Here is a 12576-nt window from a genome sequence, read left to right as displayed (position 1 = left end):
TCTTAGAACTAATTTAGGATTTAACTAGCCAGCAAGGCATTTACAGATAAGTGCTGCAGTTTTTGTAGCATTGTCTCTGCTTGGTTTTTATACCCTTAGGTCTAATAATAAGCAGCAAAACACTTAAATGTTATGCAAATTGTGTTTTTAATGTGATCCTTTGAACGTAAAGTTTTTACTGGCATAAAACGTATTTACCAGGGATGTCTGGACTTTGACCTTGAACTGCAGTGTGTCTAGAGAAGTCAAATAGTAAATCAGTTGGGAGTGGGGGGTTGAGCTCACATCAGTTTCCCCACATCTGGACTTAAGCCTTATGACCACTGCTTTTCTCACTCTTTGCCCTCATTGTATCTCTTCTGTCACAACATTCTCATTTCACTTTGAAAGGTGATTCCCTTCTTTCAGAAGGGAAGATACTGTAAACAGAATCTGTAAGCAGTGATTACATTTTATATGAAAATAAAAAGACCGTATAGCAGTTGAACTTCTGGAGAAAATTGGTGCACTGTACAATCCAAGCTTTCTTCGCATGTATATGACTTCTGTCAGGTTGTGCATGTTGTTGTACATCTGCAAACGTCAGAGACACTGTATCAGCCTTGAAATAGGCTTGGACCAAGCAGTTCCTCCTCAGAGGAGTGGGGACATGTCTCAGTTTCACGATCTGGTTTCTGTTGCTTCTCATCTAAGTAGTCTGCTCCTGCATCCTTTCTGAAAGAGCTGATGGAGGGGACTGCTGCAGCCTTGTTCCTACATGGCTTTTTCCAGTGCTAGTACAGAACCTGTTTCCTGCTGCTGTTCTAAAGGTCAAAGGATTGTACCTTTTGCCCATGGTCTGAATGAAACTGCTTGTTTATGTACAAAGTAGGTTTTGCCCTACTGACTTCCTCTGAGCTGCTTTCGTGATGCTTGTTGATACAAGGGAGTATTTCTGTTGCTGTGAAGTAGAAAGAGCACTGGTTTCCCAAATGTCATCTTTGACAAATGGGGATGCAAAAAACATTTTCTAATGGGATCGGTCTTCCAACTAGGAGTAGCATCAACTAAGTCATACCAAATTTTTTTTTCCCACTTGCCTCCTAAATGTTGTCCTTAGTTGAGTTCTTAATCAAATTTTTCTCATGTGATGCTGACACACTCAATAGGAATTTTTCAGTGCTTAAAGGAGGTCTTGGCAAGATCTGTGCCTATTTTACAGGGAGCAGAATGAGCAAACAGCATCAACTGTGACTGGAAGCACTGTTACATCATTCTGGGAAGGATGTTTTCTGTCCATTTCATAGCATCCTGCTGTTCCTTAGATATTTAAGAAACCCAGTATTTTGCTCTTTGGTTCTAGCCAAATGCCTTGCATGTGGTGCGGTCTAATTCTGAAGAAACAGAGAAATATAACCAAAGGCCAATTCCAAGTCATTCTAGTTGAAGCTAATGTTCAAAATCATGGCCCAGACTGGTTTTGTGTCAGGATGTGGAGTTGAAACTGGTCACCAATGAATGATACTTGTGTTCAATAGATTTTAATTAGTGTAAGAACTGTATTATGCTTTTAATTTCTTTGCAGGTGCAAGCACTCTCCTGTCTTCTTACTAACTTAGTTTTTGGAAAGCTGCTGAACCTTAAATTGATCCTTCTGATTGTTTGAGATTTCTGGCCTGTCTTTGGACCCTGGCCACTGAATAGCCGTAATGTATCTGAAACATTAACTGAAGCTTAAGTCCTCTTACCAAAACAAAGAAAAAATCCTCTTTCCTGTTAGAGTAGAAGGAAGCTCCCTTCGTTAGGTAACGGGGCTGACTGAATCAGCTCCTCCTGGAGGTACTAATGTCTGTTGTGAGTCTTGAGTATGCAGTGAGTCTTAATTTCATTGCTTGCGTAGGGGTGTGTTGTGTTTGAGTTCTCTTAAAGTCAGATAGATCTTTCTTTAAGGCAAGTAGGGAGATGAGAGACCTAATACGTGCCAGGTATTCCTCCTTTGGCTAAAGTATTCTTGCAAGGTGCTTGTGTAGCCTGTAAATTGTTAGGCACGAGAACTTGTGCAAGTCACAGCGTTTTGTCTGAGTATTGAAGAGCAGCACTCACATCCAAGAACATGGAATAAGGTGCAATAGATTTTGCCTTCTAACTGTAGCTATCATGAGGATTAGCAGTAATGGGAAGAAAAAAGGTCACTATTCTCTCATAAATTCTCAAAAAAAAAAAAATCTAGTAAGTGGTAACTGAAGAATTTACACAATTTTGACATGGGTTTTTGCTTGTGCACAAGTCCTTGGATGAAGGAGAAATGAGGCTACTACTTTTGGTTGCTTTCAGTTCGTGTTAAAGGTATTATTACTAAGCTGACTTTCAGTATCCTTTTTTGGAGCGAGGTCTTCCTAGTTAATTGACATAGGAAGTTCATCATGCAATTAAATGATAAGTTCTGAAAAAGCCAGTATCTTCATGCAGTCTGTGGACCCACTGAATGCACTATTACCTCTTTAGAGCAAATGAAGTGGAGATACTGATTTGAATGTGTGATTTGTTGAAAGGACCTCCGTCTAAAAATAGAAGGACAAAAAGATGGGGAAATGTAGCAGTTCTTCAAAAGCTTTGCTCTGTCATCGTCAGATTAAGATGCTATTTTGAGGCATCTTAAAAAGGGCTTAATTAAGTCAGCATTCAGCAGATCCAGGTATCTTCAAGTTGCCTGTCCTGCAATTATCCTGTATTGGCATACATCTGTAACTGGCACAGAAAGCCTCTTTTCCTTCCTCTTTTTGCTTGAGATTTCTAAATGCTGGGTTACAAAGATGGCAGTACATAGTGGTATGCTTTTGATGAGCTTTTGTCTAAAAGTGACAGTGATAATGTATGTACAGAAAAAGAAGAATGAGATTACAAGCTTTCCCTTTCTGTTTTTTCACTGTTGATTAATGAAGATGTTGGAGGATAGGTATCTTTTTTTAATGTGTATTGCATGTCTGTGAACAAGTGCTATTGCAGTGGCAGGATTCAGAATTTGGGAATATCTTTTCTGCCTCTTGTTAGATTGGCTGCTGATACTCCCTAGAATTTCTTCAAGCCACGTGGGCTGAATAACCCAACTTGGCAGTAGTGAAGCACTTTACCTGTAAAATAATGGGGGAGGAAAAACCTACATAAATATTTTCTTGGCTGAATATCCTTTTTTTGCTGTTCCAATTCTAGCGAAGTGACTTTTCTTTCACTGGAATGCTCGCGTTACAGTTTGCAAGCTTAAAACTGATCGGATTTTGAAAAGGAAGTCTTGGCTGAGGGGGCGGGTAACGAAGTACTGCTGGTTAAGACGTGATGAGCTCTTGCTGAGTGCCTGACGGTGTGCACAGGTTGAGTGAGATGGGCTGAGCTGATGCGGCATGCTGCTGCTTAAAGGGCTCTTGTTCTCCACGCCTGTTCTTGCGTGTCTTTGCACTAGTTGTGGTGTTCAGTTTTCATCCTTTTGGTTCCCTTTCGGTTAGTTTTCTGCTGAATTAATAAACTAAATCTATTGATGAAGAATTCAGGTGGATGTTTTGTGGTAAAGAGGGTTGGGTGCACGTGACACGCAACACCGAACTGTGAGCAGGGGAGAAGGCAGTAGGAAAGTAGCAGCCCACGTAATGTTGGGGCTGCACTTGTTCTTCGTAGTCCATAAACGTGGATTTAATAGACAGTGTGAATCCCTTGTTTGATGTGGACCTGACGTGTTCCGTAAGCATTTAAATCAATAGACCTGGGATTTTTATTGGCAAAGTTTACTTCCCCCATGAAGGGGAAAGAACCTTTTTAAGAAATTGATTTGTTTTTCCAACTTTATAGTTGGCCTTAGAATCTTACATATTTTCACAATGGAGATCGCTTATCACAGAAGTTGCTAACCTAAGCAAAACCAGATGATTTCTGAATAAGCAAGAGTATGTATGTTTATTATTAACATCTTGTTGTACTGCACGATCATTTTTAGAGATTATGGTCTAAGATTTTTCCAAAGGTACACGGTAGCCTTTCTAAAGGAGATGTGGCAGAAAGGCAGGAGGGTGTTGATAGGAATTGTCTGTTTGGGGAAGTACAGCAATTTTCAGTTTCCAGCTAGAACTCAATTTCAGAAATGTGATTAATGTGCTGTATTAGGAGAAAGAAGAAAGTAAATTTATCACAAATGTCCAGTTCCTTCAAATCTAGGTAACCATTTTGTTGCTTCAGCTTACATTTGTCAGAATCTCAACTGCAACTCAATAGTTAACTAGGGAACAAACAAAAATCATACCAAATTTGGGAACAGTCAAATACCTGTTTCTCTTCCAAAGCTGCTGTATGTTGTGAACATTTTTTGCAAACAGTTTGTAGAACATTTACTTAGCAATGTCAGCTGGCTTGTTATGTTTAAAAGTGTAATTGTGAGTTAAGGCTTTGTGCTTTTGTTTTTATAAACTTTCTTTTTCAGCCTTTTTAAAGGCATTTGTGTTTAGTCCGTCTTTAAGATGCAATTCTGCAGGAGCTAAATAATAAGTAATAAGTAAATAAGTGTAATCTGGACCAAATGGGGATACTAAATAATAGAGGAAAACAAGCATTTTAAAGCAAATATGGGACTTCTGTAGTTTTAGTGTGTTAAATCCAGTAGGCATAAAATTTATTACACTTGAAATAATTTTGAAATTGTAGTTCTGTTAGACTTTTTTCTTCTAGGTAATAGAGGTAATAATAGGTAATAAAGGTAATAATAACAAGATAATGTCCCCACTCCCCCCCCCCCCCCCACATTCCACCCTCCCCCAAAAAACACACGTTCTTGAATCGAATTTAAGTTTTCAGTTATGTTAAAAATAATGTTAAATTAGAACTGTGTACTGTGCAGCCTTGCCACTGGGTGGGGTATGACTATCAGACTGAAAAACGTACTGAGTTCAAGGAGCCAGAATAGCTTCAGAGAAGAAAGGATGCTGATTTGACTTCTGGAATACTTTAGTAATATCAGCTCTGTGGCTCAAACGTAACTGTAAAGAGCGTGTTGCGCGCACAGCCCTGCATACACCGGTGCTTAATTGTGCACTATGAAATCCATCCTTTCTTTAGGCTATTCTTTCTGTAGTTTGTTATTGAATACGCTGTTCAAACAGGATGCACTTCTTGCGTGTTTAAGAAGCACAGTTTGTTTTCACAGTTTAATATAAGTGTGAACAAGAAGTGATTAGCTGACTTTCCCTCTTCCTTTAGGAATATCACTTAAAAATTGCGTGATGTGTGATGAGTTGGAGATTCTGAACAGGGAGATTGAAAGGTTATTACAGAGCAGCAGCGTGGAAGAAGGCACTTTTAACTCAGACTGTCTTCAGCCATCAGTGACTGACTCCTTGGATGTAATCACTGATTCAGACAATGGAGCAAAATGCATATTAGAGCAGGTATTCAATGACGTGGGATACAGTACTAGGGTCTGTAAGATTAGGTTATTCTGCTGTCTTTTTTTGTATAACTTTTTTCCTCCTTTTTTTCCTTGAGTGGGAATGGTTGGCACAGGTGAAGGATGTATATAATCTGTATAATCCTCTCCAGAGAAAGCACAGAGGTGGGAAATGCTGACGTAGATTTATCTGTATAGTTATTTTTTCAAAACTTCTATTCCCACAGTCATGCAAATTGAAACTTAATTTTTATGAAATAAGCGATCCACTGATGACAGATCACATTTAGGGTGGGGTTGGTCTTTTCCCTGCTCCCTGTATTTGGGACGATGACATGGCAATAGAGAGTACCTAGAGATTATCATTGCTTAGAAAGTAAGAAGTGTTTCTAAACAGCAGATTATTACCAAAATCTGTTTTTAATGCTTCAAAACATTGATAAATGTTCTAGTGATTACCTACACCTAGTATGGCAGTTCCCGTGCATCTTTAATTGCAGAACCCTGACACGCAGAGTCTATGGCCATTATTACTGTTCTTTTGTCTCCACCTAAATTACCAATTCAAAAGTGACTTTTCTTATCCAGTTAATCTCCCAAATTCTTTTTCCAGTGTTGTGCTAATGTGGCAGACTTCTGGGGGTTTTCCTGCTGATTTTCAGCCTTGTGCTCAGAAGCAAGCAGTCAGTATTCATGTTTGTTTGCCATTTCGCATGTGAATTTGGACCCCGGATCAAATAGTTGGTCTTGTTCAGATGCTTTAAATAAATGATTTGATTCTGAAATGTTTCCCAAGGGTTGATTTTGGGGGGGGGGGGGGGGGGGGGGGGGGGAAGGTTTCAGATACTAATGTCATCTGCTGTTCTTGAAATAAAGCTTTCAAAATGCTCTGTAGTGCAAAACGTCTTTAGTAAAAGGGACAGCGATAGGGAATATTTAATTCTGATACTCAGCTATAATTTTTTATTATCCCACCTTGCAAAACCATTGAGTAGCCACTTGGATTTAAGTCCTCAAAGCTGCGTATGTCTCCTGTGATGAAATTTAGTACAGACTGAGTATGCCAATGTAGTTTAAAAGGATTTCTGCGTTTTCGTTGTACAATATACGCTTACTGAATTTCATTCAGAATGCTTTTAAATACTGGAAATGGAATAGATTTGTTGAATACAGCTTGTTACTGCTATGAAAGTCTTAATGGATTGATTCACAGTGAATTGATGAGATGACACTTGTATTTTGAATTTATTTGAAAGGTCTAAACTGTTGGTAAGTGGTGGAGGTGGTATTTTTTTTACTTCCACTTTTCGTTCCTGTTTCAGTGTCTTTCTGAAAATAGAAAACTGTCAAAAAGGCAAAATAACAAAAGTTGGTTTATGAAGTAATGGATAAAAAACAATTCCAAGCTTAAGTATACAGTGGTAAGATAAGCTCATAAATACATTGGTGTCTTATTTTGTCTCATTTTTTTCCAGGTGTCAGCAGGAAAAGGACGATTTTCGGTATTTGGTCCTGCTGACAGCTCAAAGACTCAGTCTGGCGCGTCCGAATCAGGAAATTCAGCATGTGCTGAAAGGATAATGCTGAATGACTCTGATCCTTTGCTGCCCTCATCTGGCTCTCCTTTTCATTCGTCACAACAGGGAGAAACCATTCAAACTTCTAATGCTGTGTCAGGTAAAGATATAGAGGGCATTGAAGACGCTTATTTCTTTACGTTTTATCTGGAATTTAAATCTCAATTTGGATTACCTCTGCCTGTAGCTTTTAGCATTTCTTCATCTTCAAGGTAAACAAAGATGTAAATTTTAAATATTTCGTTTTATTCTGCTCTTCCATTGCAGCCTTTTTCTGATGTGAATATAACTTTAGTGTTGCCCTTAAAAACAAAACAAATATAGTTAATGATTTTTTTGGAGAATTTAATGGAATTTCCTGTTAGATTGAAACAGTTTCAGCTCTTTATTATAGTACTACAGGCTTAAAATTCATTTTTGATTCTGAGATGTTCAAATTTGATAATCTGAAATCAAAACGATGTTCTGGAATCTGCTGTCTTTACAGCTATATCTGTAGTATCTCATTGAAATGACTAAGTTGCAACTTGTGTTACATTTTTTAAATATCAGTGTGGTTTTTAAAATTCTCTAGCTTAATTGTTTGCTTAGCATTGATAGTTACATTTCTGTTTTAACACTTTGTTAAATGTAATGATAGAAAATAGGAATTAAACTGTAGCAGGATCATGTGTGATACAGCAGAACAGTGATGCAGCTGATGCAATAAGTGAAATAAGGAGGCAGTTATCACCAGGGTACACTGCAATATTTGGAAGCAGATTGAAAAGCTTGCTAAAGAATGCCTCTGAAAACATGTAGCTGTAATATATATAGCTTTGATTCTTTCAGCAACCGCTGTTATTTAGGAATTCTGTTAATGTCTCCATTTGGCTAACCTGTGTAATTCTTGTGCCAGGAAGATGCATATAACCACTCCAAAAACATGCGTGGGGGAGAGTTATTTTTTTCCTCGTTGTTTTTGAAAGTACTGTTTCTGTTTATCCAGTTAATTGTGGTATACTTACTACTGCGTATTATAGTCTCACATGAGCAATGTGATTGCAATGACTGCAAAACATAGTTTCCGAATTCTAGGAGACCATTTTTACATGGCATGCAACTCATTTAAAATGTTGCACTGTGGTGTAATACTAACTTTAATACTTGTTTGAACCAGATGATTACTGAATACTTGAAGTGCAGCCTCAGATTCTGTATTTATTTCAGTCATTTGCTCAAGTCTTCTCAAATAAGACAGTCTCCTAGTATGCTGGGGGAGACTTCTGAGGAAAACAGGGGTCCTGGTTGTCAGCACAGATTTTTTTTCTTCCTGGGGCTCCGTCTGTCATAGTTGGAGGTTCTTTGATATTTTTCGGGGGTATTGTTCTGGTAGAATGTGACACAGGCTGACAACCTCTTTGTAAATAACAGTATCAGGGAACAGTGTTTCTCAAGTTTCATTCAAATTTTTTTTCCCCAGAGAAATGCTTGAGAAGATCTTTATTTTGTTCTATTTTCTATCATTTCTTCTAGCCAGTAAACCTTGTTAGAGGAAAAATGAGGGGAAAGTGTATTGCTTTATCCTGAATACCCACCAGAGTTTCTGAAACAATTAAATAAAAAAAGCAGCTAAACTATTTAATAAGCAAGATACAGACCTAGTAAAAGTTATTTCAATAAGGATGGTTCCTTTTTTTTCCCTGTTTTGACACTTAGTCAAAGAATAATCAGTTTCAGATTCTAAACTAACCATGAATAATTTAAACAGTGATAGTTTAGAAATTCTGTAAGCTGGCTGTTTCTACTGTGTGTTTTATCCTACTGCAGGCAGTCAGCTCACCTTTCTAGCAGAAAATGTTATTGATACCAATTGATACCAAGTACCACCATCACCTTTAAAACAGGAAACATGTCTGCACTGTCTGGATAACCCCTTGCTCTGCTCCATGGTCTTGTTCTTCTGGCTCTGGTGCATACTTGGTTCCTGTGATCCCTTGTGGAGTGGAACTGCTACAAGTTTTTTCCCAGGCCAACTGCAGGGAACAGGTTCATACCATAAAGGAATTTTTTGAGAATTTGAATATTTGTCCATAGAATAGTGTGCAGATGCATTTGTTTTCTGATCTTGTAAGAGGTACAATAACATACTTCTGCAGTAACTTTTTTGTTCAAATCTATTTAAAAAAATACTGTTTTTAGCTATTATAAAAGCAACTGAACAAAGTATGTATTTAGGGTTAAAGCATACATGCTGTGTACGCACTAAACTTGACAAAGTTGATCTTATTGATGACTTAAGATTATCAAAATAAATTGCTTGGCTCTTACTGTTCAAAGAAAAGAAATATCAGAAATGCTAAGGCTGTTCATTAAAATATGGCAGTACGCTGTCCAAACTTGTATATTTAAAGTTTGTTTTTGAAGGATTTCAGTGAACTTTTGTTGGTATTCAGTGACTTTAGTGGCTTGAAATTAAAGTTAATTTTGCTTGCTCTTTACAATAAACTAATGACTTTGTCAGAATACTTAATTACTTAGGCTATGAATCTTTTTGAAACTAAGCTTTGTATATTGTTTGTCTTCAGTATTTCAGGGTGGGGAGAGTGGTGTCTGTGCTATGGAACAAGCTGTAAGCTTACAGCCAGTGTCATTGGAATCTGAATCTAATACTGATAACATGGAAAACAGTTCCCCTGGTAAGATTTCTTATTAAATTCAGCAGAAAAGTATGCTTATTTGTCCATCCTGTACCTACATGTTTTTAAATAACAAGGTTGTAGCAGTTGGATTATTTTGGCATAGCTTAAGATGTACTTACTTGCCACTGCTGCAAGATACATGCACAACAAAGTATTTTATCTGTTTTCAGATAAAATGAGGTGGAGATGTATGTATTTATCACCACAAATAAAATAATACTATGCTGGATAAAAAGTGTAGGAAAAACCTCTCTCACCACAAATTCATTAACTATTACCTTGTTTTTAGCATCAGCTTTGGATGAAAAAGGTGAGCAAAGCAATGAGGAGGAACAAAAAACTATCAAACCTACAAGCAAAGAGTTCAGGAAAACCTGGGGTTTTCGAAGGACTACAATTGCCAAGAGAGAAGGTGCAGGAGATATTGATATGGACTCTAGTGAACAACAGCCGCAGCAGCAGCAACAAGGCTTAAACCTCAGGCGTAGTGGACGACAACCAAAGCGAACAGAAAGAGTGGAAGAATTTCTTACAACAGTAAGACGCAGAGGAAGGAGGAATGCTCCTATTGCTCTGGAAGATTCAAGTGAACCTGCATCCTGTCCAGCCACAGATGCTGAAACCGCTTCAGAAGATAGCGTCGAGAGTGCTTCAGATATAAAACCTGTGACTCGGAGGAGTGGCACTAGGAGTAGTAAGGATCAAAAAGGCTCTAAAAGCAGACGCACAAAAGACGAAGAGGAGGAGGAGGAAGAGGAAGAAGAGGAAGAAGATACTTCTGATAGCGACAGCGATGGGTTAACACTAAAGGAACTGCAGAATCGACTAAGAAACAAACGTGTTGAACAGAAGCCTGCTCAACTGACACTGAAAGATATACAGAACCGCCTGAGAAAAAGACCTTCTGAGCAAGATCCTACAGAAACGGGTGATGTCCAGCCTGAAAATCAAGTTAAAGCTGAATTACCTGTCAAACAGGAGCCTGAGATTATAGATGGCACTGAGGTTGCAAGTCAGGTTACTGTGTCTGAGGAAAACACTGAAGATCTTCAGGTTCAGAAGGAGGTAAAGCCTACTGTTGGAGTAAAAGGGGTTACAGACGAAGGACTTGAAGAATTGCCCAAAGGAAAACCAGAATCTGAGATTTATGACCCCAATGCGCTGTATTGTATCTGTCGTCAGCCTCATAACAACAGGTAGGCAAGACTTTCAACTAAACGTGCAATGCGAGTAGCTGGAGTTTTTCTGTGATTGGAGAAAATAACCCAAATTCCATAGCTTTTGGGTATATGTAAATGAGCTTTTGGAAGTTTTGGGGGGTGGTTTATAAGAAATATTTAAGAGGGGATCAACTAATGAAAACAAATGAAAAATGAGGCAAAATAGTATACTGATACCTTAGCATGGTAAAGATCTGCGTAAAATACTCGTCAAGCTTTAATTGTCGTCTCATTTAATAATGCTTTACTGTTTGCTGGTTCTTTTCAGGTTTATGATTTGTTGCGATAGATGCGAGGAATGGTTTCACGGTGACTGTGTGGGTATCTCTGAGGCTCGAGGGCGGCTGTTGGAGAGGAATGGTGAGGACTATATCTGTCCAAACTGCACCATTCTCCAGGTACAGGATGAGCCTATTTCAGAAACAGAGCAGCAGGAAGATAAAGCAAGTCAAATAAATGTGGACGGTATGGAATTCACAAGCATAGGAACAGTTGAACAAAAGTCTGTTGAGGACCAAGGGATCAAGGGTAGGATTGAAAAAGCTTCAAATCCAAGTGGGAAGAAAAAACTCAAGATATTTCAACCTGTAAGTATTGTAATTGTTCGCTGTTTTTCATATTTCACAGAGTATGTTGAGGCAATGGCTTAACTTGTATAGCAGTAAATCTAATTTTTCTTTATAAAGCTAAATATAAAGCTGAACGACCCTGTAAATATTACTGTTCAGCATAAATTTATCCATAGATTATCGCTATGGGAACTAACTAAAATTAAGTGTTGTTTTGAAGTAGGCAATTCAAAAGTTTTGTGTAGGTGTAAGGAAATGCCATACTATGTGCTGTGTGGTATTCTGCTTTTTTAAAAATATTTTTAGAAATCAAATAATGTGGTGTTCTTTTTATGGAAAAAAGCAGAAAGGACTGGCTTATTTTATCTTTAAAATTTCAAATACTTTTGGATATCTTCCAACGAGAGTGAAAGTTTTTACTTAACATTGCCAAGTATCTCTTAAGAGTTAAGAGAGTTAATACCAACTGTGTTAATACCAGCCTTTGTACTTCCAATTAGTCTTTGAAGTTCTGAAATTTTTAGTCCTGATGCTGCTTCAAGTTGTTAGTATGTACAGAATTGTTTTACACTGCCTTTTGAAAGAGTAATAAAATGTGTATTTCAAATTACTGCAAATTCTGGCACAAAATATAAAATAAGCATAAATTTTTGTAATAGGTAAGTTCCATGCCCAGTTCAAAATACAGGCAAAGAATCTTCTTCAACTCAATGCGCACAAATTTAAAAACTTTGTGCTGCAGTCATCATCTTTGTATTGCTGAAGCTACTGTGGTAATGACGTTTTTGTTTTCTTCTCAATATGCCTTGAAGAGCACACTTAGTACATTTGTTGTAAGAATGCTACAGCTGTTCATATTTTTTCTGTATTAATTTGTTCTTTGATGCTTAATCTTTGAATTTTGGCATCATATCCAGAATAAGTCTTGATTATATCTGGATTATCTCTGGAGAAAACTTTCTGTTGTAATACATCTACAAAATGCTTATGGGAAAACAGTTCAAATATCAGAACTGCTGATATCGGCACAATGAGCTTAATGTATAGATCAGAACAGTGTGAGCTTAATGTATAAATATTTACTATTTTAAGATAAGTGTGGGGGAAACATTTTCTCCAAAAAGT

The 12576-nt window shown here is 37.7% G+C and overlaps 1 protein-coding gene across 7 annotated transcripts in view; it reads left to right on the top strand.

Moving 5' to 3' along the window:
* DIDO1 (death inducer-obliterator 1) overlaps positions 1 to 12576 on the top strand; it is a 58028-nt gene that overhangs the window by 11130 nt on the left and 34322 nt on the right. For 5 of the 7 annotated variants that reach the window (XR_005824832.1, XM_040575870.1, XM_040575868.1 and 2 more), the window contains 5 exons: positions 5218 to 5405; positions 6880 to 7081; positions 9549 to 9659; positions 9952 to 10858; positions 11151 to 11469. Coding sequence is in view for 6 of the 7 variants with exons in the window: in XM_040575870.1 (XP_040431804.1) it covers positions 5241 to 5405; positions 6880 to 7081; positions 9549 to 9659; positions 9952 to 10858; positions 11151 to 11469 (1704 nt within the window). In the remaining variant the exon portion in view is untranslated. The remainder of the gene's footprint in view (positions 1 to 5217; positions 5406 to 6879; positions 7082 to 9548; positions 9660 to 9951; positions 10859 to 11150; positions 11470 to 12576) is intronic. The other 2 variants (XM_040575874.1, XM_040575873.1) reach the window with 1 other exon arrangement.

The sequence above is a fragment of the Cygnus olor genome, chromosome 16 (genome assembly GCF_009769625.2).
Source record: "Cygnus olor isolate bCygOlo1 chromosome 16, bCygOlo1.pri.v2, whole genome shotgun sequence".
Taxonomy (NCBI): Eukaryota; Metazoa; Chordata; class Aves; order Anseriformes; family Anatidae; genus Cygnus; species Cygnus olor.
Note: the sequence above shows the minus strand (reverse complement) of the source record. Positions and strands in the feature narration are given on the sequence as shown.